Genomic DNA, 26,973 nt, shown 5'->3' with positions numbered 1-26,973 from the left:
GCTACAAATATTCATATTTATTTGTATAAACCTATCTCTAGGCTAGTTGCAGTTTTGAATAACGCCGGCTCGTCAATGTTGGAAGTACTCTTCTGATTAGGCCACCTAGTTAGCATTTTAATAATCTCCTGTTATTTTTTTACTAGGGGCATGCAGTCTGTGCTATGTTTTAAGGGTGCTACACATTTGAGGGACTTGTCAAGAATATTCAAGGAGCGCAGTATCTTTGGCACACCAATAAACCACACATGCTCGGCGTAGATTTGATTGCTCGTTCCCGCAATAGTGTCCGCCATTTTGATTTAAAATATGTGAGAATCCTTTTCTGTCTTGCTCAAATCTCCAGGATAAAAGCGACAACTAATTTATTGAACCTGGGATTGTCCTCTACACAGTTGGAAGGGTCAGGAAGCTGCTGGTGAGTTGACAAGGAAACACTCGACAGATTACTGATATATTTGGTTAAATAACCTGTACGTGCATCACCAGTTGACTGGTTTGGAACATAAACAAAATGCTCAGCTAGCAGGTTAACAACACTGACGCACTGAAGCTAAAGTCAAGGTAGGTGCTTGTCGTAGTTTAGCTGAGAATTCTCAACCCCACGATATCGTGGAGATGATAGTTCCCAGAGTCGTAGCTGTGACATGTCAAGATTGCAATAATCAGCCTGGCTATATACGCAGTCTAACGATAATTAGCAGCTCGTAAGCTAGCAACAACATCCGGATTCTACTAGCTAGCTAATATATGTTCAGACATTTGACAGTCATGAATAGCTAGCCACCTTGCTACGCAGCACTGCATCCTAAAGATGAGGAGAGTCAGCTGTGTGTGCTGGAACACACTAATTACTGTTCTCTATCACTTTCAGGTTGCAGAGGTAGTGATGGCTTGTGTGTGAGGGAGTGCGTGTGTGTAATCATCCATACAGATTCATGAGCGTTCCTACCTGCATATTTGAAATAAATGACTGAAGAGGTCTGACCTAGGACACACATTTTACTAAGGTAAGAAGAAAACACACTCACACCTGACACATTATGCTCACTTAAAGATATAATCTAGACTATCTGTTCACTTCAGGTTTAAAGTGCTTCCCCTGTAAACTGAGAGTGTGTGTCTGACTGTCACCCCCCCCAATCATACCCCCTCCTTGCATCTTTCTTTAGCAAGACAATGGGAAACCTCATAAAACACAAGACCAAACAGAAAAATTAAACTTGCAAAACCTATGATACACAGTGAAGTTGGTGTTTTCTATTCACTGTGTCTCTCCTCCCAGCAGCAGCAGCCATGTTCTGGAAGTTTGACCTGCACACGTCGTCAAAGCTGGAGGCCCTGCTTGAGAAAGACGATGTCACGCTCACTGAGCTCATGGAGGAGGAGGACGTACTGCAGGAGTGCAAGGCCCAGAACCGCAGGTTAGCCTTTAACATTAGCCCCTGCACACTTTTTATTAGCATTAGCTTTAGCATTTCCAATGCTAACAAGTGTCTGTTGGCTCCTCTCTGGGCCCCAGGCTGCTGGTCTTCCTGTCCCAGGACACCTGCATGCAAGAGCTGCTGCACCTCATCACCACAGAGCCACCTGCTGGTCTGGAAGAGATCAAATGCTTCAAGTGAGTCGATACACTGTAACGGTTTTGACTTGAGGTTATTATTTATAGGGGTGCCAGGTAGGTTGTGCCTACCAGAGAAAACATTGGTTTCTCCTTTTAGTTTGGGTGGGAATGAGTCCCATCTGGTCCGTCAAGTCTACACCAATACAAAGGACTTATGTAAAAGTCAGGATGGAAATAAACTTTTCATAAACCCTTAAAACATTGGAAAGAACTTCAAAACAACTATATTCTGTTGCGTGGGTTGTATTAGCAACAACAATGATTACACACACACATAATAATATCACAATGAGTTCTGGTTCCTCCAGAAATGTCCTGTACCTCGGGCCTAAAGAGTCCAGCCCGGTAAAGGAGTTCAGTGAACTCAAGTGACTTTTGTCACGCAATGTTTGTCCGTTCATTCCGTGTAGCGTAAACCCAGTATTAAACATACAATCAATATAACAATTACCTTACCACAGAACTTTAAAGCGGATCAACTCTTAATTAAGTCCTCAACTACAACTACATAAATCACAGTATACATCACATCCAAACAAATGAAATACCGTATACAAAAAGGTGGTGGTCAGTCGGTCAGTCAGACAATCCAATCCGCCAATAGATCTCCAGCGGAGAAAGGCCACGAAGAATGGAGAGGTGTAGTCCAGGGACGCAAAGAGTGGATCCGATCCTGGGTAAACTCTCTTAGGCTACAAAACACACGTTTAACGGCAACAAAACAAACGGAATAGAGAAGCTTCGGAACTGAGGGTTGAACACATCCTCATGCACGTCTCCATCACAACCCCACTTTCGCGCAGCTGATGCTGGCTATTTAATTGGGAATTAAAGGGAAAGCGCCCTATTGGAAGGAGCTGCACTGAGACTGTTCAGAAAAATTCAGGGCCGTCACAACACACACACATGCACGTACGTCCAGTCAGTCACTGGGATGATTCAATGAGCGTGTGTGTGTGTTCCAGGCATCCTAACATAGCATGTGAGCTGCTGACGAGTGATGTAGGGGTGATAAATGATAAGCTGGGGGGAGAGAAGCCCCTTCTGGACATCCTGTACTCCTTCTTGGAGCAGCCCCCTCCCCTCAACCCCCTCCTTGCATCCTTCTTCAGCAAGACCATTGGAAACCTCATCACACGTAAGACCGAACAGGTACAGTAACAAACACATCTTACACACAGTTAAAGGGATACTTTGGGGTTTAGGCAATTAAGCCTTATTTCCTACTTACCCAGAGTCAGATGAACTCATGGATACCATTTTTATGTCTGTGTGTGCATTTTGAAGGTAGTATATCGTTAGCTTAGTGCTTTTGTTGGAAGTCTCCACAAACTACTAGCCAGCTCCTCTCAAAAGCAGAGAAATGGACCTAACTACTCCAAAGCTTGGTGGTTGGTCATTTATATTCTTACAAAGCTATACATAGTAATCAATATTTTATAAATTCATACATTTTTCTGATAATCACAAGAAACAAGGATCTATCCACTTCCTCATTCTGTCCCCTTGTCACATAGAGATTGCAATTTTGAATCTGTCTGTGTCACTACCCATGTGCTCACAGGCGCAATAATGGGACAGATACAGCATTGCGATCTCTGTGACAACGGAGCAGGATGAGGAATTGGATATAATCTTGTTTCTTATGATAATCAGTCAAATGAACACATAAAACATAAAAATGGTATCCATGAGTTTGTCTGACTCTCGGCAAGTAGGAGGAAAAAGGCTTAATTGCCTAAACCCTGAAGCATCCCTTTAATGGTTCTAATCTGGTTGTTGTGTTCCATTTCCTGCAGAGCAAGGAGATTTCGTCTCTCCAATGTAGATTAATAAAATTGGTTATAATAATCTATATTGTTGAAATATAGGTTTTCAGTTGTTCTGGGTGACCGGTGATTGTGTTGTGGTCTCTGTAGGTGATCTCCTTCTTGCGGGGAAAGGAGGGTTTCCTGGGTCTGGTTCTTAAACACATCAACACATCGGCCATGATGGACCTCCTGCTACGCCTCATCAGCTGTGTAGATCCTGCTCCTCTCCGACAAGACACACTCAATGTATGTCTCACACACACACACACCCTCAGTGTGACTTAAAATATGTAATGGTGTGTTTGTGTTCTCTCTGCAGTGGTTGAATGAAGAGCGGCTGGCTCAGAGGCTCATAGAACTCATTCACCCTGGGAAAGACACGGAGGTGAGACACACACACACACACAATCTACTGATGACTAGAGTGCTGTCAGAGGAGTAATGTAGCCAAATGTGTTTCAGAGACAGTCGAATGCGTCCCAGACTGTGTGTGACATCATCCGTTTGAGCAGAGACCAGACCAATCAGCTCCAAGAGAACTCTGAGGCCGACCCTCTGCTTGCCGTGCTGGAGTCGTAAGTCACTCTCTCACACTCTCGCTCTCTCACACACACACACACCTACCTGTAATTCCCTCTGTCCTTTGTGTTCCTGCAGGCAGGAGTGTGTGAGTCAGCTGCTGGACAACATGTTTGTGGGAGAGAGCACAGAGAGCTGCATCGTCTACGGAACTCAAGTCCTTCTCACCTTACTGGAGATCAGGAGGCCGGGGTTGGTGTTCCATTCTCACATTCCTATAAAGCCTACCGAATAGGATGTATAGGAATTTGGTCATAGGCTAGCCCCTCTTTGACTCACAGATTTTCACAAATCCTAACCGTGTCTTTGGTGTGTGTGTGTGTTCCAGAGTGGAAGGTGTGCTGGATGTGTGTGTTCTGGGATATGAAAGGTGTGTCGTCAGCAGCATCCTGCAGGCTGTCCAACCCCACCTCAAACACTACCACCAACTACTGCTGGATCCTCCCAGGGTAAACTCGCAGACACACACACACACAGGGTTGGGCGGTATCCAGATTTTCATATGGTCCTTTTCTTATCCTGGGATTTACGGTATTAGTGCACAAGGTAGCACCAAAACTTTTTAAAAAGCCCATCGGGTGTCTATTACCAGAATGCTACCAAAATTAGCACAAGTAATAGTGAACGAGCACAAATGAAGAAAAAAATTTGCGAAGACCACTATCCAGCTCATAAAGTTATAGATGTGTGTGTAGGTGCTACCGAATGTCCTTTTTGGTGAGTTTGGACATTACAAAGCGAATGTGAACAGGAGACATTGTGCAAAGGAACAAAGTTTTAATGCGTGCTTGTCTGAAGGAAGGACAGTACTGGCTCTGGAGCAGCATGTGAACATGCTGTGTTTGTGTGGTATCTGGAGTCGCTAGGGCAACTGGGCCTGCCTGCTCTGCCCGGTGAACAGGGGGGGAGCAGACAGGCCTAGAATGGAGAGGAGAAAAAAAATGCAAGGACAGATAACCCATCCAAAGGGCTTTGACTTCTCAAACATGGCAGAAAGCTAACACGATATGATGCCCCAATACCTTATTAATTCAGCCACTTACTTACATAACTAGCCAGTTAGACTTAGCCAGTGAAAATAACAGTAGCGAATCTTTATACGGGTGGTACCGGTACAAAGTCGATGTGCGCGGGCACCGGTTAGTCGGGCTAATTGAGGTAATATGTGGGTGTATAGTTAAAGTGACAATGCATAGATGATAAACAGAGTAGCAGCAGTGTAAAATAGGGTGTTTTTCATGCAGGAAAAAAAGATAAAACGCAGAAATATCCTGCTGCGTTTTTTCGACGCAGATCTAAAATTATTTTTATTGTAATTTCTGCTCGGGATCGAATGCATTTTGTGCTTCAGTTGTACTTCTCCACTCGGATGAGAGTTCACGAATGAACTGGCATTCTATCACCAGACTGCGCTCTGACTGATGTGTAGCTACATTTACCGGTACCTTTCTCTGTGTCGCCAGCTTAATTTTCTCAGGTAAAATGCTAGATTAATTTAAAACAAAACATTAGGAAATGTAGCTGGCTACATTCTTTTCTATAAATAAAATTTAGAAATATGGCAGCCATGCAAAAGAAATACCATGCTTTTTCATTGTAAGCTCATTTATTACTTATGTGGCTGCCAGCCAAATAGAGTAGCACTTCTGTTGTCATCTGATGAAAATTAAGCTATTTTCTGCCCAATGTGTTGCACTAATGTATTTTCTGTGATGGATAACTTTAGTTGCATGTCCCTGATCACTCTATTGAAGCAAAAAACCACAACTTTCAATATAAAATGCAACCCCTGTCAATACACAGCTGGACTCGACCTGCTCCCGCTTTCTCCCATTGTGCTATTTACAAACAAACAGGATATGGCTCAACTGTTCTGTGGAACTAAGGTATGCTTCATAATGTAATGTGACCGGTGAAATGAAGAACGAGATCTGCTTTATCTCTTAACATATTGCACAAGTTGACTGCAGGTATTTACTTAAGTATATATAAAAATGTATTGGAAAAACTTCCAATATATAGTTATAATGTTGACGCTATTGAAAAAAACATTCTGTGGCTATTTCCAAGTACCTCAGTATACCGTGCAAGCCTACACACACACATGCACACATTTACATTTAAGTCATTTAGCAGACGCTCTTATCCAGAGCACACATCCTGTATTCTCTATGTCACCCTTCCAGTCTTGCGGTGTTATGTGTTCTACATTCTTGGAGCTGTAATGTCAGCTATTCATCACACCATAAACCTAAATTACACCTGTGTCTATGTGCGTGTGTTTCTAGCGGACCCCCATGCTGACCAGTCTAGGTGTGTTGGAGGTGCCACTGGGTAACTGTCGTCTCCATGTGGCCAGACTAATGGCCTCCCTACTACAGACCACTAACATGAGTTATTACACCTGTTTTGACGACACTATTTATAACAACACCGTCACACTGGAGCTCTGCAGACTCCAGACCATAAGCCTCCTACTGGTGAGTATACTCGCACACAGCATGTCCTGGTTTGTATACATATTTGTATCTGTTAACCTGTTTGTGTTGTCTGTTGCAGGACCTGTTCTTTAAGTACACCTGGAACAACTTCCTGCACTTCCAAGTGGAACTGTGTGTGGCAGCCATTCTCAGCCACTCTGCTCAGGAGGAGAGGCCCCAGGTTAGCCTGGTTATCCAGGAAAGGCCCTTGGTTCCCCTGGAGGACATTCCCCAGGCCAGCATTGTGGCCCAGGAAAAACCCATGTTTCCCCAGAAGGAGAATCCTCAGGGCAGCCTCCCGACCCAGGAAAAGCCCAGGCTTCAGCAGGAGCCCCAGGAAAACCATGCCTTGCCTGGCCCCAAACCACCACTGCCCTCTGTTCCTCCTGACATCTCCACACATAACCCACTGGTGACCCATGTACGTGTCTCTGTCTGCCTGTGTTTCTCTGTAACATATTCTCTCTCAAGGTCTCCCTCTCCCTCACTCTTTCTTTCTCTCTCTCTCTCCATCTGTAGTTGTTTCAGGACTGTCGTCTGGTTCAGAGGATATTGGAGGCCTGGGAGGAGAATGATAAGACTCAGTAAGACACTCCGTGCCGGAGAAAATAGAGCCCTAAGGAGGCGCAAGTGTCAAACGCACATTAGTTTGCAATTTTGTAATCTAAATACTGGTGCGGTGGCATTTTCCAGACCTAACGCCAGGTTTGGCAATTTACCTGTCTAATGACCTGGTGTGTCATTAAAAACGAGCACAAAAGTGAACTTCATGCAGCGCTAATGGGAAGTTTTAAGACTCACAAAAAGCATGTCTTAACGGTAATGCAATTAATAATGACATGAATGTTGAGAGTGGAAGTGCAGCCTTACCAGCCATAATGCACAGTGCCCATGGAAGAGGGATGTGCCCGTGAATCTCGTATTTACAAACATAACAAAACGATTGTTTTCCCTTCATTTTATTTAAAAACCAAGCATAGCCTACCCTCCCCTCAATCAAAGTTAGTTTAACAGCATCGCATAGGTGCATCTTTTTATCCTGGCCATTAGCCAAGTAGCCTATGAATGAAGGCTTCTAAATGGTTTACTGAGAGTGCTTTGAAATATTTTAGGTTTTTGCCCTCATGCTATCCATCTCCATTTTCAAAGAGCGCCCTTCATCCGATTACCAAAGACATGCTCCTCCAAACTATTCAGTCCTCCTATAATGCCATATCAATGATACAATTGTATTTTGTGTAGTCATGTGAATGTTATGAGTAAAGACATTTAGGCCTACGTGTTTACACGGTGCCATGGAACGAGAGAAGCGATTTTATGATGTAACGCTTCTGACCCCGTCCAATTTAGAAATATTGTTGGTGTTTTAATAAACAGTTTTTTTTGTTTGATATCAAGCCCTCAATAGGCTGCCTTTACCCGAGGCTACTAAGGCTGGTTCAACAGCAATGCGTTGTGTTTTTTATCCTGGCATTGCAAAGTAGCTCTCCATGAAAGGTGTTTAAATGGTCTATTCGTCGGAGTTAATTTGCTTGTTCGAGTATCCATCTCCAAAGAGTGCCTCATCTGGTTACCAAAGACTCATTCCTCTAGACCTAATTAAATTATTCTGTCCTATAATGCAATATCAACAGTATGCCTAGGCTATATTGAGAAAGTGCCTCACACATACAATTTATGGCAGCCTAGTATTTTTTTATTTTAGAAGTGCAATGCGTAAGGACATGTAGTGGTGGTTAGGCTCGTTGAAGAGAATTGCAACGTTGACCAGCAACACTCCAAACAGGCTATTGAGCAAACACTGGATTTAAAAAATAAAATAAAAATAAAAACATTTCTGTTGCTAATTGATACTGTAGCCTATGCTAATTAAAAACTGTAGGATCAATCCACAATGGACCAGAATGAGAATATTCTGTACTCCAAGATGAATTGGTGTTGATGACAATGCAAATACTGTCAATAACCTACAGAACTTGAAACAAAACTCATTCAGTATTAAGCCATGGAACATGTTGATTGGCCCGTGAGTGGCCAAGCCCTCATCACACCGACAGCTTGTTTATTCATCAAAACCCAGCCATTTCATGCCACTATTGCGCTTATATTTCCCTCTGTGAAAATATAACAAATATTTCTGGCACACCCTGAACCTATTAAGCTCTGCCAGTGCTTAGATTTACCACTGCGTTAGGTTTGTTAATAGAGCCCTCAAACTGTTGAAGTTAACTGTTTTTGCTCTTGTTTTGTCATCTGTGATTGGTGTGTAATAGTGTGTCACGAGTGTAGGTTGATAACGTTTCTAAATGTAATTGCATGTTACATTTTCTCATGAATGTGTGTGTTCTCAGGGCAGAGGGGGGTATGAGGAGAGGCTACATGGGTCACCTGACAAGAATCGCTAATACTGTAGTCTGTAACATGGAGAAAGGACCAGTCCGCATCCAGATCAGCAGCCTTATTACAGGTAGGGCTGTGTGTGTTACTTAGGCCTACGGACATAGCAAGCTTATTGTAGAGTAAATGTATGTGTGAAGCTCTCTACTGTCTGTGTTGCAGAGCTGCCTAAGGATTGCAGGGGGCGCTGGGAGAGCTTTGTAGACCAGGCCCTGACAGAGACCAACAGGAAGAACACTGTAGACCTGGTACACATACCTGCTCACACAAATGCACACCAGTGTTTCCCATAGCATTTTCTTCAGGGGTGGTGGCAAGGGTAGCCGGGGGGTGTGCATTGGTACAAGCAGGGGACTTTGCCAATAAGCCAACGACTATCCATTTAAGTGCGCGTCTCGTCATTAAAATATATATATATTGTGTGTAGATTGAGGAACAACAAACTTAATCCATTTTAGTATAAGGCTGTAGCGTAACTTTTTCCACATTTTATGTTACAGCCTTATTCTAAAATGTATTAAATAGTTTCTCAATCGACGCACAATACTCCATAATGACAAAGCTAACACAGGTTTTTTTTATGTTTGCAAAAATGTTTTTTTTTTAAATACTGAAATATGACATTTACATTAGCATTCAGACCCTTTACTCAGTACTTTGTTGAAGCACCTTTGGCAGTGATTTCAGCCTTGAGTCTTCTTGGGTATAAGCTTGGCACATCTGTATTTGGGGAGTTTATCCCTTTGCAGATTCTGTCAAGCGCTGTCGGGTTGGATGGGGAGCGTCGCTGCACAGTTATTTTCAGGGCTCTTGATCGGGTTCAAGTCTGGGCTCTGGCTGGGCCACTCAAAGACATTCAGAGACTTGTCCTGAAGCCACTCCTGTGTTGTCTTGGCTGTGTGCATAGTGTCATTGTCCTGTTGGAAGATGAACCCAGTCTGAGGTCCTGAGCTTTCTAGAGCATATTTTCATCAAGGATCTCAGTACTTTGCTCCATTCATCTTTCCCTCGATCCTGACTAGTTTCCCCAGTCTCTGCCGCTGAAAAACACCCCCGAGCTTGATGCTTGGAGTGGCTTCCGTCTGGCCACTCTACCATAAAGGCCTGAGTGGTGGAGTGCTGCAGAGATGGGTTGTCCTTTTGGAAGGTTCTACCATCTCCACAGAGGAACTCTGGAGCTCTGTCAGTGACCATCGGGTTCTTGTTCACCTCCCTGACCAAGGCCTTCCTCCTCTGATTGCTCTGTTTGGCTGGGTGTCCAGCTCTAGGAAGAGTCTTGGTGGTTCCAAACTTCTTCCATTTAAGGATGGAGGCCACTGTCTTCTTGGGGACCTTCAATGCTGCTGAAATGTTTTGCTACTGTTCGCCAGATCTGTGCCTCGACACAATCCTGTCTCGGAGCTCTACGGTCAATTCCGTCGACCTATTGGCTTGGTTTTTGCTCTGACATGCACTGTCAACTGTGGGACCTTTTTTTATATAGACAGGTGTGTGCTTTTCCAAATCATGTCCAATCAATTGAATTTACCAGAGGTGGACTCAAAGTTGTAGAAACATCTCAAGGATGATCAATGGAAACAGGATGCACCTGAGCTCAATTTCTAGCCTCATAGTAAAGGTTCTGAATACTTATGTAAATAAGGTATTTTTATCAATTTACAAAAACAATTAACCTGTTTTCGCTTTGTCATTATGGGGTATTGTGTGTAGATTGTTTTTAAAAACATTTAATTAATTTTAGAATAAGGCTGTAACAACATTTTGGAAAAAGTCAAGGGGTCGGAATAATTTCCGAACACTGTTTTTTATTTTTTTTATTTGATATATAATATTTTATTTTGCAACAGTTTAGCAGCTAAATGAATATAGGGGGAACTCTGCATACCACAAATATAAACGCAACAATTTCCAAGATTTTACTGAGTTTCAGTTCATATAAGGAAATCAGTCAATTTAAATAAATACATTTGGTCCTAATCGATGGATTTCACATGACGGGGCAGGAGCGCAGCCATTGGTGGGCCTGGGAGGGCATACACCCACCCACTGGGGAGCCAGGCCCAAGCAATCCAAATGAGTTTTTCCCCACAAAACGGCTTTAATACATACAGAAATACTCCTCAGTTTCATCAGCTGTCCGGGTGGCTGGTCTGAGAGGATCCAGCTGGTGAAGAATCCAGATGTGGAGGTCCTGGGCTGGCGTGGTTACACGTGGTCTGCGGTTGTGAGGCCGGTTCACTAGATTCTCTAAAATGACGTTGGAAGCGGCTTATGGTTGAGAAATGATCATTCAATTCTCTGGAAACAGCTCTGGTGGACATTCCTGAAGTAAGCATGCCAATTGCATGCTCCCGCCAAACTTGAGACATCTGTGGCGTGACAAAACTGCACATTTTAGTGGCTTTTATTGTCCCCAGCACAAGATGTAACTGTGTAATGATCATGCTGTTTAATCAGCTTCTTGATATGCCACACCTGTCAGGTGGATAGATTATCTTGGTAAAGGAGAAATGTTCACTTGCAGGGATGTAAACACATTTTTGCACCAAATTTGAGAAATAAGAAATAAATAAAAAAAATTCTAGGATCTTTTCAGCTCATGAAACAGGACCAACACTTTACAACTTACGTTTTGTTTTTTGTTCAGTATATATACACGTGTAAAAACCCCTGGCTTCTGTATGTTCCAGGTGTCTCACAACCTGCGCTCCTCCAGTGAAGACGATGACAGACAGAGTCCCTTCCCCAAAGAGCTGTCACTGCAACAGGTACACAAATTTAGAGTCATCTACTGCTCCTACTCTGTCCTGGTAGCTACCATGATCTAGGTCTGTTTTATATGACTGATATCTTACAGACATTCTCAGACTACCAAATCCAGCAGATGACTGCTAACTTTGTGGATCAGTTTGGCTTCAATGACGACGAGTTCTCAGAACACGGCGACAACATCAGGTAAGACGCACAAACGTGACATTAAGTAAGTTCAATCAAACAAATGTATTTGTCACATACACATGGTTAGCAATTGTGCATCTGTAGAAGTTTGAGTGTTTTTGGTGATGAGCCAAATTTCTTCAACCTCCTGAGGTTGAAGAGGCACTGCTGCACCTTCTTCACCACGCTGTTTGTGTGGGTGTGACCATTTCAGATTGTCCGTGATGTGTACGCCGAGGAACTTAACTTAACTTCCTTAAGTGGTTCTGACTTTATTATGACTGAGTGTGTATGTTCTGTGCTGCAGCGCCACCTTTGACCGGATCAAAGAGATCAACTTCAACGTGGACACAGAGGACACTGTGAGTGACTGAGTCAATAGTATCTACCTCATACGCGCTTCCAGTTTTGAAATTGACTGTCTGTCATTACCTAAAATGCTCTTGGAGTACAGTCATGCAGGGAATCTATACGTATACATTGTTGTGTTTGCGTTCGCTCACAGGCTAAGACTGCAGCATTTGAGGCCTGCACTAAAGAGAAGATCCAGTTGTTTGATGACAGCGAGGAAGAAGACATCTGGGAGGAGAGAGAGATCAACTATACTATGCACACCAAGTCTAGGACCAGGTACACAGAAACCCATTAACAATACAACACACCGGGACTTTGTACACACACAGGCCTACATATATGCTATCTTAATTTGAGCCTGCTTCTCACAGCAGGAAAATAATCCTTCAACAGGAAATGTGGATTATAGTTAATGGAAATGTTTGTGGGTTAATGCATCTTTTTTTTTTTTAGGGAAAATCAAATCTGATATTTTAAAGTTACAAACTTTAGGAGCCTTTTAAACCTTGAATATACTAGAATTTGCTTTTCCTGATGCTCAGGGAAATTCTTTGAAAACAGAGTGATCCAATTTAGACCGGAGATCTACACACACACACACACACGTCACACACACACAAGTAATGCTCTCTCTTGGTTTCTCAGGTTTGGGGGGCCACAGACGTCTGTTGGATCGGCTCAGAGTGATGGGATGAGCGATACTCCTGATAAGTCAACAGGTTCTGACACAGAGGGGGAGGTGCCTAATGAGGTCACAGGTCAGACTGAACACAGCAAGAACATCAGCCAGACGGAGACTGCACAGAGTAAGGATGACTATTTGACCCCAGGTCTGCTTGTGTGGGTGGGGGTATTTCATGGGTTTGCTGTGGAGTGTTTTTGTTTGTGGGGTGTTTTTGTGGTTGTGTGTGGTTCTAGTTTTCTTTGGTTGTGTGTTGCTGTGGTAGTACAAGTTTGTGTGTGTCTGGTGCTTTTTCTGAGTTGTCGTTTCTCTCAGGCCCTGGCTGGGCGGCTAGTTTCGGGGAGGTGAACTTTAACTCCCCCTCATCTGGAGTGGACCCATGGGGTAGCCTTGCCCCCAAGCCTGGAGTGGGCGTAGACCCATGGGGTAGCCCCGCCCCCAAGCCTGGAGTGGGTGTAGACCCATGGGGTAGCCCCGCCCCCAAGCCTGGAGTGGGCGTAGACCCATGGGACAGCCCTGCCCCCAAGCACGGAGTGGCCGTAGACGCATGGGGAAGTCCCGCCCCACAGCCTGTAACTACAGAGGCTGAGAAGGGCTGGGCCAAGTTCACTGACTTTCAGCCCTTTTGCTGGTGAGTGCAGCCATGTTTCAGCCCATCTTTTTTTAACCTTCTGCTTATATATATATATATAGGATTATATTCTGACACGTGTGTTTGTGTGTGTTCAGTTCAGAGACAGGTTTGAGATGCACTTCTCCAGTGGACTCGGAGATCTGTGGGTCAGACAAAACTAAACCCAGCCAGGGAATGAACCGTAAGTCTGTGTGTACTCTCCCTGCATTGTGAGTTGTGTTTGTGTACACTGAGTGTACAAAACATTAGGAACACCTTCCTAATATTGAGTTGCACCCCCTTTTGTCCTCAGAACCGCCTCAATTCTTCGGGGCATGGACTCTACAAGGTGTCGAAAGTGTTCCACAGGGATGCTGGCCCATGTTGACTCCAATGCTACACACAGTTGTCAAGTTTACTGGATGTCCTTTGGGTGGTGGATCATTCTTGATACACACAGTAATTGTTGAAAAACCAGCAGTGTTGCAGTTCTTAACACACTCAAACCGGTGTGCTTGGCACATACTACCATACCCAGTTCAATCTTTTGTCTTGCCCATTCACACTTTGAATGGCACACGTACACAATCCATGTCTCAGTTGTCTCAAGACGTAAAAATCCTTCTTTAACCTGTCTCCTCCCCTTCATTTACACTGATTGAAGTGAATTTAACAAGTGACATCAATGAGGGATCATAGCTGGTCAGTCTGTCATGGAAAGAGCAGGTGTTCCTAATGCAAAGTGTGTTCACTTTGCAGAGCATGTGTGTATAATTGTGTGTTTTCTCTGCAGCATGTGTGTGGAGTGTGTGTGTGGCGAGGAAGGCTCCCCTGGTAGCATCAGACACCTCTTCATCAGGAGGCTCAGACAGCGAGGAAGAGGAAGAAAAGACTGAATCTGTTACTATGGAGATAGTATCCAAGGAAATGGTCACTACAGAGACCATCGTCACAACCGCCGGACTGGAGACCATCAGACTTAACATGAATGTCAAGAACGAGAGAGCTGGCTTCAACAGGTATATACAGTGCATTTGGAAATAATTCAGACCCCTTCACCTTTTCCGCATTTTTTTACGTGACGGTCCTTCGTTAATCTACACACAATACACCATAATGACAAAGCAAAAACAGGTTTTAGACATTTTTGCAAATAGATATTTATTTTAACTGATCACAATTACATAAGTATTCAGACCTTTTACTCAGTACTTTGTTGAATCACCTTTTAGCAGCAATTACAGCTTTGTCTTCTTGGGTATGATGCTACAAACTTGGCACACCTGTATTTGGGGAGTTTCTCCCTTCTCTGCTGATCCTCTCAAACTCTTGTCAGGTTGGCCACCATGCTTCACCGTAGGGATGGTGCCAGGTTTCGTCCAGACATGACGCTTGGCATTCAGGCCGAAGAGTTCAGACCAGAGATTCTTGTTTTTCATAGTCCGAGTCCTTAAGGTGCCTTTTAGCAAACTACAAGTGGGCTGTTTAGTCAATTCAAATTGTATTTGTCACATGCCGAATATAACCGTACAGTGAAATGCTTACTTACAAGCCCTTAACCAACAATGCATTTTTAAGAACCCCCCAAAAAAAAAAAAAAAGGTAAGAATAACAAATAATTAAAGAGCAGCAGTAAATAACAGTAGCGGTGCTATAAACAGGGGGTACCGGTGCGGAAGCAGGTAGGTAGAGTTATTAAAGTGAGGGGTGGCTTCCGTCTGGCCACGCTACAATGTATGCCTGATTGGTGGAGTGCTGCAGAGATGGTTGTCCTTCTGGAAGGTTCTCCCATCTCCACAGAGGAGCTCTCTCAGTGACCATTGGCTTCTAGGTCACCTCCCTGACCGAGGCCCTTCTCCCCCGATTGCTCAGTTTGGCCAGGCGTCCAGCTCTAGGAAGAGTCTTGGTGGTTCCAAATGGAGTTCTACCGGAAGGGCCGATTTCAAGTTTTCATAACAATCGGAAATCTGTATTTTTGAACACCGATTTCATTTTTTTTTTATATATGTATATATATATATTTACACTTTTACTTAACTAGGCATGTCAGTTAACCTCTCTGAACCACCCATCTGGGATAATTGGCATCAGCAACACTGAATAGCATAGTGCAACAGTCAAATAATATTACTAGAAAATATTCATATTCATGAAATCACAAGTGCAATATTTTGAAACCCACCTTTTGTTAATCACCCTGTCGTCTCAGATTTTGAAATTATGCTTTACAGATAAAGCAATCCAAGCGTTTGTAAGTTTATCGATAGCCTAGCATAGCATTATGTACACTTAGCATCAGGAAGCTTGGTCACAAATCAGAAAAGCAATCAAATGAACCATTTACCTTTGATCTTTGGATGTTTTCACTCACGAGACTCCCAGTTACACAGCAACTGTTCCTTTTGTTCCATAAAGATTATTTTTATACCCAAAATACCGACGTTTGTTTGTCGTTTCAAAATAAATAATAAAATAATTGTTTCAAAATAAGAGGATTGGATTATCCTCAGGCTTTCGCCTGCAATATCAGTTCTGTTATACTCACAGACAATATGTTTACAGTTTTGGAAACGTTAGTGTTTTCTATCCTAATCTGTCAATTATATGCATATTCTAGCATCTGGTCATGAGAAATAGGCTGTTTACTTTGGGAACGTTATTTTTCCAAATGTAAAAATAGTGCCCCCTAGCTTCAAGAGGTTAAGAACATACTCTTATTTTCAATGACGGCCTAAGAACAGTGGGTTAACTGCCTTGTTCAGGGGCAGAACGACAACATTTTACCTTGTCAGCTCGGGGATTTGTTTTTGCAACCTTCCGGTTACTAGTCCAATGCTCTGACCACCTGCCTTACATTGCACTCCACGAGGAGCCTGCATAGCGGGCTGACTACCTGCTACGCGAGGGCAGCAAGAAGCCAAGGTAAGTGGCTAGCTAGCATTAAACTTATCATATAAAAAAAACAATCTAAACATAATCACTAGTTAACTTCACATGGTTGATGATATTACTAGTTTATCTAGCGTGTCCTGCGTTGCATATAATCGATCCGGTGCCTGTTAGTTTCTCATCAAAATCACAGCCTACTTTGCCAAACGGGCGATTTAGCACGGTCATTGCACCAAACCAAACCATAAACATCAATGCCTTTCTTTTAAAATCAATACACAAGTATATATTTCTAAACCTGCATATTTAGTTAATATTGCCTGCTAACATGAATTTCTTATAATTAGGGAAATTGTGTCAATTCTCTTGCGTTCCGTGCAAGCAGTCAGGGTATATGCAGCAGTTTGACTGCACCTGACTCGTTGCAAACTGTGTAAAGTCCATTTTATTCCTAACAAAGACCATAATTAATTTGCCAGAATTGTACCTAATTATGACATGACATTGAAGGTTGTACAATATAACAACAATATTTAGACTTAGGGATGCCATCCGTTAGATAAAATACGGAACGATTACGTATTTCACTGAAAGAATAAACGTTTTGTTTTCGAAATGATAGTTTCCTGGATTTGACCATATTAAATCAAATCAAATTTTATTTGTCACATACACATGGTTAGCAGATGTTAATGCGAGTGTAGCGAAATGCTTGTGCTTCTAGTTCCGACAATGCAGTAATAACCAACGAGTAATCTAACCTAACAATTTCACAACTACCTTATACACACAAGTGTAAAGGGATGAAGAATATGTACATAAAAATATATAAATGAGTGATTGTACAGAACGGTATAGGCAAGATGCAGTAGATGGTATCGAGTACAGTATATACATATGAGATGAGTAATGTAGGGTATGAAAACATATGAAGTGGCATTGTTTAAAGTGGCTAGTGATACATTTTTTACATCAATTTTTCCATGATTAAAGTGGCTGGAGTGGCTGGAGTTGAGTCAGGATGTTGGCAGCAGCCACTCTAATGTTAGTGGTGGCTGTTTAACAGTCTGATGGCCTTGAGATAGAAGCTGTTTTTCAGTCTCGCCTTCTGGATGATAGCGGGGTGAACAGGCAGTGGCTCGGGTGGTTGTTGTCCTTGATGATCTTGATGATCTTTATGGCCTTCCTGTGACATCGGGTGGTGTAGGTGTCCTGGAGGGCAGGTAGTTTGGCCCCGGTGATGCGTTGTGCAGACCTCACTACCCTCTGGAATACCTTACGGTTGTGGGCGGAGCAGTTGCCGTACCAGGCGGTGACACAGCCCGACAGGATGCTCTCGATTGTGCATCTGTAAAAGGTTTGAGTGTTTTTGGTGACGTGCCGAATTTCTTCAGCCTCCTGAGGTTGAAGAGGCGCTGCTGTGCCTTCTTCACCACACTGTCTGTGTGGGTGGACCAATTCAGTTTGTCCGTGATGTGTACGCCGAGGAACTTAACTTACTACCCTCTCCACTACTGTCCCGTCGACGTGGATAGAGGGGGTGAAGTCCACGATCATCTCCTTTGTTTTGTGACGATGATTGTGAGGTTATTTTCCTGACACCACACTCCGAGGGGCCCACACCTCCTCCCTGTAGGCCGTCTCGTCGTTGTTGGTAATCAAGCCTACCACTGTACCACCACCGTCTGTAGACTTGATGATTGAGTTGGAGGCGTGCATGGCCACGCAGTCGTGGGTGAACAGGGAGTACAGGAGAGGGCTCAGAACCCACCCTTGTGGGGCCCCAGTGTTGAGGATCAGCGGGGTGGAGATGTTGTTACCTACCCTCACCACCTGGAGGTGGCCCGTCAGAAAGTCCAGTACCCAGTTGCACAGGGTGGGGTCCTATTTTATAATTAAGTCTATGATTTGATATTTAATAGAGCAGTCTGACTGAGCGATGGTAGGCGGCAGCAGGATCGTAGGCATTCATTCAAACAGCACTTTCGTGCGTTTGCCAGCCGCTCTTCGCTGTGCTTCAAGCATTGAGCTGTTTATGACTTCAAGCCTATCAACTCCCGAGATTAGGCTAGTGTAATCGGTGTGAATTGGCTAGCTAGTTAGCGGAGTGCGCGCTAATAGTGTTTCAAACGTCACTCGCTCTGAGACTTTAGTAGTTGTTCCCCTTGCTCTGGGCCGTGGCTTTTGTGGAGCGATGGGTAACGATGCTTCGAGGATGGCTGTTGTCTGTGTTCCTGGTTCGAGCCCTGGTAGGGGCGAGGAGAGGGACGGAAGCTATACTGTTACACTGGCAATACTAAAGTGCCTATAAGAACATCCAACAGTCAAAGGTATATGAAATACAAATGGTGTATATATAGAAATAGTCCTATAATAACTACAACCTAAAACGTTTTACCTGGGAATATTGAAGACTCATGTTAAAAGGAACGACCAGCTTTCATATGTTCTGAGCAAGGGACTTAAACGTTAGCTTTTTTACATGGCACATATTGCACTTTTACTTTCTTCTCCAACACTTTGTTTTTGCATTATTTAAACCAAATTTAACATGTTTCATTATTTATTTGAGGCTAAATTGATTTTATTGATGTATTATATTAAGTTAAAATAAGTGTTCATTCAGTATTGTTGTAATTGTCATTATTACAAATACATTAAAAAAATTGGCTGACTAATCGGTATAAATCATAATCGGTCAACCTCTAGTTCCAAACTTCTTCAATTTAAGAATGATGGAGGCCACTGTTGGAAACCTTCAATGCTGCAGGCATTTTTTTGGTACACGGCACAACCCAAGGGAGGGGGGACCACAACCCAGACAGGAAGATCACATCAGTGACTCAACCCACTCAAGTGACGCACCCCTCCCAGGGACTGTATGAAAGAGCCCTAGTAAGCCAGTGACTCAGCCCCTGTAATAGGGTTAGAGGCAGTGAATCCCCGTGGAAAGAGGGGAACCGGCCAGGCAGAGACAGAAAGGGCGTTTCGTTGCTCCAGAGCCTTTCCGTTCACCTTCCCACTCCTGGGCCAGACTACACTCAATCATATGACCTACTGAAGAGATGAGTCTTCAGTAAAGACTTAAAGGTTGAGACCGAGTTTGCGTCTCTTACATGGGTAGGCAGACCATTCCATAAAAATGGAGCTCTATAGGAGAAAGCCCTGCCTCCAGCTGTTTGCTTAGAAATTCTAGGGACAATTAGGAGGCCTGCGTCTTGTGACCGTAGCATACGTGTAGGTATGTACGGCAGGACCAAATCAGAGAGATGGGTAGGAGCAAGCCCATGTAATGCTTTGTAGGTTAGCAGTAAAACCTTGAAATCAGCCCTTGCCTTGACAAAAAGCCAGTGTAGGGAGGCTAGCACTGGAGTAATATGATCAATTTTTTTGGTTCTAGTCAGGATTCTAGCAGCCATATTTAGCACTAACTGAAGTTTATTTAGTGCTTTATCCAGGTAGCTGGAAAGTAGAGCATTGCAGTAGTCTAACCTAGAAGTGACAAAAGCATGGATTAATTTTTCTATAACACATTAGATTTGGTAAAAGATGATGCAAACAAAAAAACATGCGTTTTCAAAATTGTTTTTGTTCCATCGAGAAAGGCCATAATATAATATTGCAGTTTATAGGTGCAATTTAGGTTTTGGCCACTAGATGCCAGCAGTGTGTGCAAAGTTTCAAATTGATCCAGTGAAGCATTGCAATACTGGACAATATTTTGTATCAAGTTTGCCCAAATGTGCTGAATTTTTATTTCACCTTTTTTTATTTTGGTCAGTTGATACAATTGATACATTTTGGTCAATTGATACATATTTTCAAGTACATAACTATAGAGAATATACAAAAATGATAAGGTAATACAACATATTTAAGTGTACACACTCCCAGTAATGTTCTATGTGATGGATCATTAGCTCATACACAAACTTTCACACATCTAGATGGCCGGGCGGGGTGGGTGCGGAGCCAGAAACAGTAGGGGTTCAAACTGTAGAACCCAGTTATTACATTTTAATATAAAAATGGATTTTATCAAACAAAACTATGCTACATTTTATCTCTGGGACCCTCCGGATGAAAATTCATAGCAAGATTACTGAATTGAAGTAATCTTCAATTCAGAGGTGAATGTTTCAAACCAGTTGGCGTGATAATTTTTGTTGTTGTGCACTCCTCAAACAAGGGCATGGTATTTTTTCACTGTAATAGCTACTGTGAATTGGACAGTGCAGTTCGATTAACAAGAATTTAAGCTTTCTGCCCATATAAGACATGTCTGTCCTGGAAAGTTTGCTGTTACTTACAATTGTCATGCTTATCACAGTAGCGCATGTTAGCTCAACCCGTTAAAAGTTAAATTGTGGAATTTCTTTCCTCAATGCATTTGAGACAATCACTTGTGTTGTAACAAGGTAGGGTTCGTATATACAGAAGGTAGCCCTATTTGGTAAAATACCCAGTCTATATTATGGCAAGAACAGCTCAAATAAGCAAAGAGAAATGACAGTCCATTACTTTAAGACATGAAGGTCAGTCAATCCAGAAAATGTCAAGAACTTCGAACGTTTTTTTCAAGTGAAGTCACAAAAACCATCAAGCGCTATGATGAAACTGGCTCTCATGAGGACCGCCACAGTAAAGGGAGACCCAGAGTTACCTCTGCTGCAGAGGATAAGTTCATTAGAATTACCAGCCTCAGAAATTGCAGCCTAAATAAATGTTCAGGGTACAGACATCTCAACATCAACTGTTCAGAGGAGACTGCATGACTGCACACTTAACCAGCATTCTGCAGCTATACGCCATCCCATCTGGTTTGCGCGTAGTGGGACAATCATTTGGTTTCAACAGGACAATGACCCAACATGCCTCCAGGCTGTGTAAGGGCTATTTGACCAAGAAGAAGAGTGATGGAGTGCTGCATCAGATGACCTGGTCTCCACAATCACCCGACCTCAACCCAATTGAGATGGTTTGGAATGAGTTGGACCGCAGAGTGAAGGAAAAGCAGCCAACAGGTGCTCAGCACATGTGGGAACTCCTTCAAGACAGTTGGAAAAGCATTCCAGGTGAAACAGGTTGAGAGAATGCCAAGCGTGTGCAAAGCTGTCAAGGTGAAGGGTGACTACTTTGAAGAATCTCAAATGTATTTTGATTTAACACTTTTTTTTGGTTACTACATGATTCCATATGTGTTATTTCAAAGTTGATGTCTTCACTATTATTCTACAATGTATAAAATAGTACAATTAAAGAAAAACCCTTGAATGAGTAGGTGTATCCAAACTTGACTTGTACTATATAGACAGGAGTGTGCCTTTCCAAATCATGCCCAATTAATTGAATTTACCACATCTCAAGGATGATCAATGGAAACGGGATGCACCTGAGCTCAATTTAGTCTCATTGCAAAGGGTCTGAATACTTAAGTAAGGTATTTCTGGTTTTGTTTTTTAAAGACATTTGCAAACATTTCTAATCTGTTTTCGCTTTGTCATTTATGGGCTGTGTGTAGATTGGAGGGAAAAAATAATTGAATCCAATTTAGAATAAGGCTGTAACGTAACACTTTAAGTCAAGGGGTCTGAATACTTTCCAAATGCACTGTATGTATGAAAGTACTCATTTGGCACTGTCTTATTTCTGATTATCTTGACTCACCATGTGCACCACTTATTTATTTTTCTTCACCTCACACAAGTCAAGCAAGTTTGTTTTTTAGCATCCATTGCGAATGATAGTTCCTCAGTATTTGAAATATCTTTCAAACACTCCTTGCCTCGCTTATCACCAAGCCGCGTGAAAGAGCTAAATATCACAATCTGATGATCCCAGTGGAAACATCATAAACAGCTTACACAACTCTGCGGTGAGAGATAAGTGCCTTGCTCAATTGGCAGATTTTTCACCTAGTCAGCTCGGGATTTGAACCAGCAACATTTTGGTTCCTAGAATGTTCCACTTCACTAGCAATAGTTCAAGACAGACAGAAAGGGAGGCAGAACAAAGAGATTAATTTGATTTGGCAACCATAATTTTCATCAGGATATTTTCTGCTGTTTTTATTTGTCGGCCAATGTATTTGACTTGCCGATGGAACTTATAGGCCTACTGCTACATCTGAGTTATGCTCTCATTTCTTTAGCTGCAAGTGGATCACAGTATCAATGTGTCCATATGGCAGAGGCTTGTGCTCTCCCAATAGTGTAATTTACATTTTTTTTAAAAATCATTTTACTTTTATTATTAACCACGTGACAATGATTTTGAGATACAAACATTTTTTTAAATTAAACTGTTCCATGAAAAATGCGCATGTAAAAATAATCCATAACTGGTTCGCAGATTGGTAGAAATGGTAGGATAAATTGTAAGCTTCCCCAGACATGAAACTCACCAGCTGCCTATTGGCTTTACTATTACATCTATTCAAAAAATTGTGAATGCACGTGCACAGATGGGAGGTCCCGTGAAAAAACGTGCCCTCCTATGGAAATCAAAGGCCCCTCCCAACTGATTCGTTCTGTTGCCTGGTCTAAGTATGTTCCCCTCCCTGCCTTACTGTCTACACCACTCATCTCATCTCACCTTCTCTCCTTCCCACCTTTCCAATACTCATCCCTCCCACCTCTTTTCCTTTCCTTCTCTTCCTCTCCTCTACTCTCTAATTTTGTCTCCTCTCTCGTCCAATCCCCCATTTCCTGCCCTCTCCTCCTTATGTAGTGTATGAGGTCTCCAACCACTGAGTGTTGCCTGTGTTTGTTGCATTGGGAGTGTGTTAGTGTACAACACTTTGCAGACCAAAAACCAATGGTATGTGTTGGCCACATGTTAATTCTGTTAATAAGGCATTGAACTTTGTGTGCAGCTAACTGTTTGTATGTGTGACCTTTGGCTGGACATCCCTCCGTTCCTCTCTGACCCTATCACTATGCCTCTCTACTCTAGGTCTACAAGGAGAACATCTGAAAAGGCTATAAAAGTCCTATATAGTGCACTATTTTGGCCAGAACCACATAGGCCTGCCGCATAGGGCTCTGTCTAATAATAGTGCCCTCTACAAGAAATTGGCTGCTATTTGAGACACAAACCAGATGTTCTTAATTGTGCCTTTCTACTTTTACAGTGAGGTTGACATGAAAGAGAAGGAAAAGGAGAAAAAGAGGGTGATGGGTGAAGACCTGCTTAATGCCACAGCTGCTCCTCTCACAGATCGCCCTGCCACCGTCACAAAGTAAGTGTGTTTCTGTCTGTCTGTGTTGTGTACCTGCTTCTTCACTGACACCACCCCCACCCTCCACTCTCCCCACAGAGAGACACCCTCCTCAGCAAATGGACCGGCCTAGTACTGCGCTACCACAACACTTACACACTCCATTCCCTAGCTAACACAACCACACTCCACTTCCCAACAACACTCTATGACATGCAACATCCTGTATTTGTGGGCAGTGCTGTCCTGTCATTGGTCCATGTCAAGGACATCTATGGTGGTTGAGCAGGAGAAAAGCAGAAGAGAAAAGCCAGTTCAGAATCCAGACCACAGCTCTTAAACACCAACAACCAATAAACAGATTAATGTGATGTTTGTCCCTGCCCTTCTGCTGAAGTCTCTCCTACACACCTATCACCACTCTACACACACGTGTGTGTGTGTGTGTGTGTGTGTGTGTGTGTTAGTGCTGCACAATGAATCAAATTCACATCGACATCGCAATATTGACATGTGCAATGTCCTTGTCTCAACATCCAAAGTTGCAACAATAGTTTTAAAACGCCACTAAGCCGCGTAAGGAATGTTTTTATAGTTTACTCTGTCGTCCCTCTTGCGGCATACTCACACCAAGACTCTACCCCTGTCAATCAAGCAGCGCATTTCCTTCTCCTCCTCGGTCAATGCAGTGAACAGATTGTTCTAAACAAGAACGATGCTTCTTTCCACTTTGCTTCCTAATATACAGTACCAGTCAAAATTTTGGACATACCTACTACTTTTCTTTATTTTTACTATTTTCTCCACTGGAAAGCTCCAACAGGTGCTTCGCATATGTGGGTACTCCTTCAAGATTATTGGAAAGGTATTCCAGGTGACTACCTCCATAAAGCTGGTTGAGAGGATGCCAAGATTGTGCAACGCTGTCATCAAGGCAAAGGGTGGCTACTTTGAAGAATCTAAAATATATTCTGATTTAACACTTCTTTGGTTACTACATGATTCCATATGTGTTATTTCATAGTTTTGACGTCTTCAATGTTATTCTTCAATGTAGAAAATAAAGGAAACCCTTGAATGAGTAGGTGTATCCAAACTTTTTACTGGTATTGTACGTGTTTCTATGATTCCAACAGTTCACCCAAGTGTTTTGATCTTCATCACGAGTCAAATTGCTATTCATTTTTGTGGGCTATATCATGCAGCTCTAGCACACGCACATGATCCAGCTTTATGTCGTCTTGTTAGTTCTTATCTCTCCAGCTGCTCTCCAGTGTTTATTTATTTATTTTGCACTTAACTTAAGCTCTTTGTTGAGTAGAGAGACGAGATACTCTACTCCCGCTGTAGTCATCCTCAGCCCAGAGCAAAGTCTGAGGCCTGGGGAGGAGGGGAGTGGGTAGTCAAGTACTGACTGTAAGATCCTCAAAGCCAAAATGTGTTCCTAGTTTAATTTATTTGACTCAATCATTTTATTATAGAAAATCCAGAATGATTATGAAAATCAACCACTTTCTCTCTCTTTGGGTGGACTATTATAAGTAGTGAAGATATTGGTTGTGTCTGTGCGGTCTCTTCGCTTGTGTGTGGAAGATTTGGGATATATATTCTCAAGTTAAAAGAGCATTCCTGTGGATGTGATGAAAGCACACCTGTGTGACGTCACACAAACACAAAACATGATTACACACATACTCGGTGTGAGTATTCGCACACATAGAAAATACATACATACATACATACATACATACATACATACATACATACATACATACATACATACACATACATACATACATACATACATACATACATACATACATACATACATACATACATACATACAAACACAGCGTGAGGCATACATACATACATACATACATACATACATACATACAAACACAGCGTGAGGCATACACACATACACACACGCACACAAAGCGTCAGACATACACCACTACCTGAGCGCACACAAACAGTCACACCCTCCCATATCATCCCTCCACAGAGCTGTGTAAATGTAATATTGTGACATTTGAACCTGTATTAGGTTGTGGTATAATGTAAACGTATTATGTAAACAGTATATAAATAAACACTTATCTATTTTTGGTATCAATTCAGATGTATCGGAAAGCGGTTTGCTGTGTGTTGAAATGAGGCAATAATGACGTCTGTGTTTTGGTTTTTACCCCAGCATCAGACGCTGTAACCCTGCTACATGCTTTCACGTGGGGGTGGGGGTGGTGCGCATGTTTGATATATTGGAAATGTCTCCCATATACATACAGTTTTGGTAAAGGAGGAAATGGAATGCATATGTTCCATTGACCAGATTGGCGCACATTCAACAAACCTGATCTAACGAAGTGAATATTCGTCAGTTACAAATATCATTATTTTTTTTGTATTGTAACAGGCCCACAATGTCGGTGCTTAAGTCAGATTTTTGTGTTATTTCGCTGCATGGAATGCAGATGATTGCTAAATGCTAACTCACATTCGTATATAAGCTGGTTAGCAGAGCTAGCATACAGAAAACGGAGGTAGTCAAATTTGGTTTTAACTGTAATGCAGTTGATTGGTAACGATGACATGAACATGTGTTGGGGTTGACATCCATACCAGCATTATACTCTGGTTTTTAGAGACTTGTGATCTTTTCCCCCACACATTCCCATGGCAATTCCATTATTTTGGTCAAGTTCGATTGATCTCTTTACTTTATCTATGCTATAATCATGCTCTATCATCCCATCAGTATAAAAAGAGATCTCTCTCCCTCCTTTCTCTCAGAGCATAGCATGTCCTTAATGTTATGTGGTTTTATGTTTTTAAAGCACTTTGATGGTGTCACAACCACCAAGGTTTTTCCTCACAGCTGAGGAGATGTTTGACTTAAAGGAATCAGTTTGAAATATTAAGATTTTTAAATAACTATGTTATATGATGGGTTTTTATCCACAGATCGTGATGCCAAAGTGTCTTCCAGAGTGGGCTGGGTCTCAATCCTATAAGAGATAGTCTTCTTCCTCAGAAGTGTCCAGGGGATTAAAAAGGGGTTGTGTAAGTGGTAAAGGCTTAGGTTCAGGAGAAGCGTATAGGGTAGAGACAAATGAAATAGGCTAGATTTGGGACTGGGAGAAGGATCCACCCTGAGTCAGGGTCTGAAAAAGCTAACTAGTTGTACAGGGTTACATCATACCTTCACCCCAACACCACACTGCATCTGACCCATACGTGTGTATGTGCTTTCTGAGGTCAGAAGCCTTTTGTAAAGGGCGCGGCTGCTCGTGGTTCATTTCTGTATAAGTAATAGGTATGTTACTGTTGTCAAACCCTAGCCTGTATGTTAAGATATCAAACTAATAAATATGTAAATCATCAA

The 26,973-nt window shown here is 42.5% G+C and overlaps 1 protein-coding gene across 4 annotated transcripts; it reads left to right on the top strand.

The window, feature by feature from the left end:
* Positions 1 to 10: 10 nt before the first annotated feature.
* On the top strand, positions 11 to 26,973 carry LOC118396774 (serine/threonine-protein phosphatase 6 regulatory subunit 2-like). 4 transcript variants are annotated; one of them, XM_035791208.2, is made up of 25 exons: positions 12 to 418; positions 875 to 1,010; positions 1,286 to 1,424; positions 1,523 to 1,621; positions 2,590 to 2,776; positions 3,544 to 3,681; positions 3,755 to 3,820; positions 3,898 to 4,010; positions 4,093 to 4,206; positions 4,343 to 4,463; positions 6,303 to 6,494; positions 6,574 to 6,915; positions 7,014 to 7,078; positions 8,846 to 8,961; positions 9,054 to 9,139; positions 11,582 to 11,659; positions 11,749 to 11,846; positions 12,136 to 12,190; positions 12,334 to 12,458; positions 12,828 to 12,988; positions 13,180 to 13,495; positions 13,594 to 13,679; positions 14,271 to 14,496; positions 23,499 to 23,606; positions 26,553 to 26,973. In XM_035791208.2, the coding sequence occupies exons 3-25, from the start codon at positions 1,297 to 1,299 to the stop codon at positions 26,557 to 26,559; spliced, it is 3,027 nt and encodes a 1,008-aa protein (XP_035647101.1). In that variant the 5' UTR covers positions 12 to 418; positions 875 to 1,010; positions 1,286 to 1,296; the 3' UTR covers positions 26,560 to 26,973. The 4 variants fall into 4 exon arrangements, with proteins under 4 accessions (XP_035647100.1, XP_035647101.1, XP_052321837.1 ...); XM_052465877.1 differs by lacking the exon at positions 26,553 to 26,973 and adding an exon at positions 23,685 to 25,721 and having other exon boundaries at positions 1,289 to 1,424; XM_035791206.2 differs by lacking the exon at positions 26,553 to 26,973 and adding an exon at positions 23,685 to 25,721.

The sequence above is a fragment of the Oncorhynchus keta genome, chromosome 17, assembly GCF_023373465.1.
Source record: "Oncorhynchus keta strain PuntledgeMale-10-30-2019 chromosome 17, Oket_V2, whole genome shotgun sequence".
Classification (NCBI taxonomy): domain Eukaryota; kingdom Metazoa; phylum Chordata; class Actinopteri; order Salmoniformes; family Salmonidae; genus Oncorhynchus; species Oncorhynchus keta.
The sequence above is the reverse complement of the archived record's forward strand: the minus strand, read 5'-3'. Positions and strand labels throughout refer to the sequence as shown.

Coding starts and splice junctions, on each gene's coding strand:
- LOC118396774 (XM_052465877.1), top strand. CDS start 1,297: ATGTTCTGGAAGTTTGACCTGCACACGTCGTCAAAGCTGGAGGCCCTG. Junction 6,916..7,013: donor ATAACCCACTGGTGACCCAT/GTACGTGTCTCT, acceptor CTCCATCTGTAG/TTGTTTCAGGACTGTCGTCT. Junction 12,459..12,827: donor CACACCAAGTCTAGGACCAG/GTACACAGAAAC, acceptor TTGGTTTCTCAG/GTTTGGGGGGCCACAGACGT.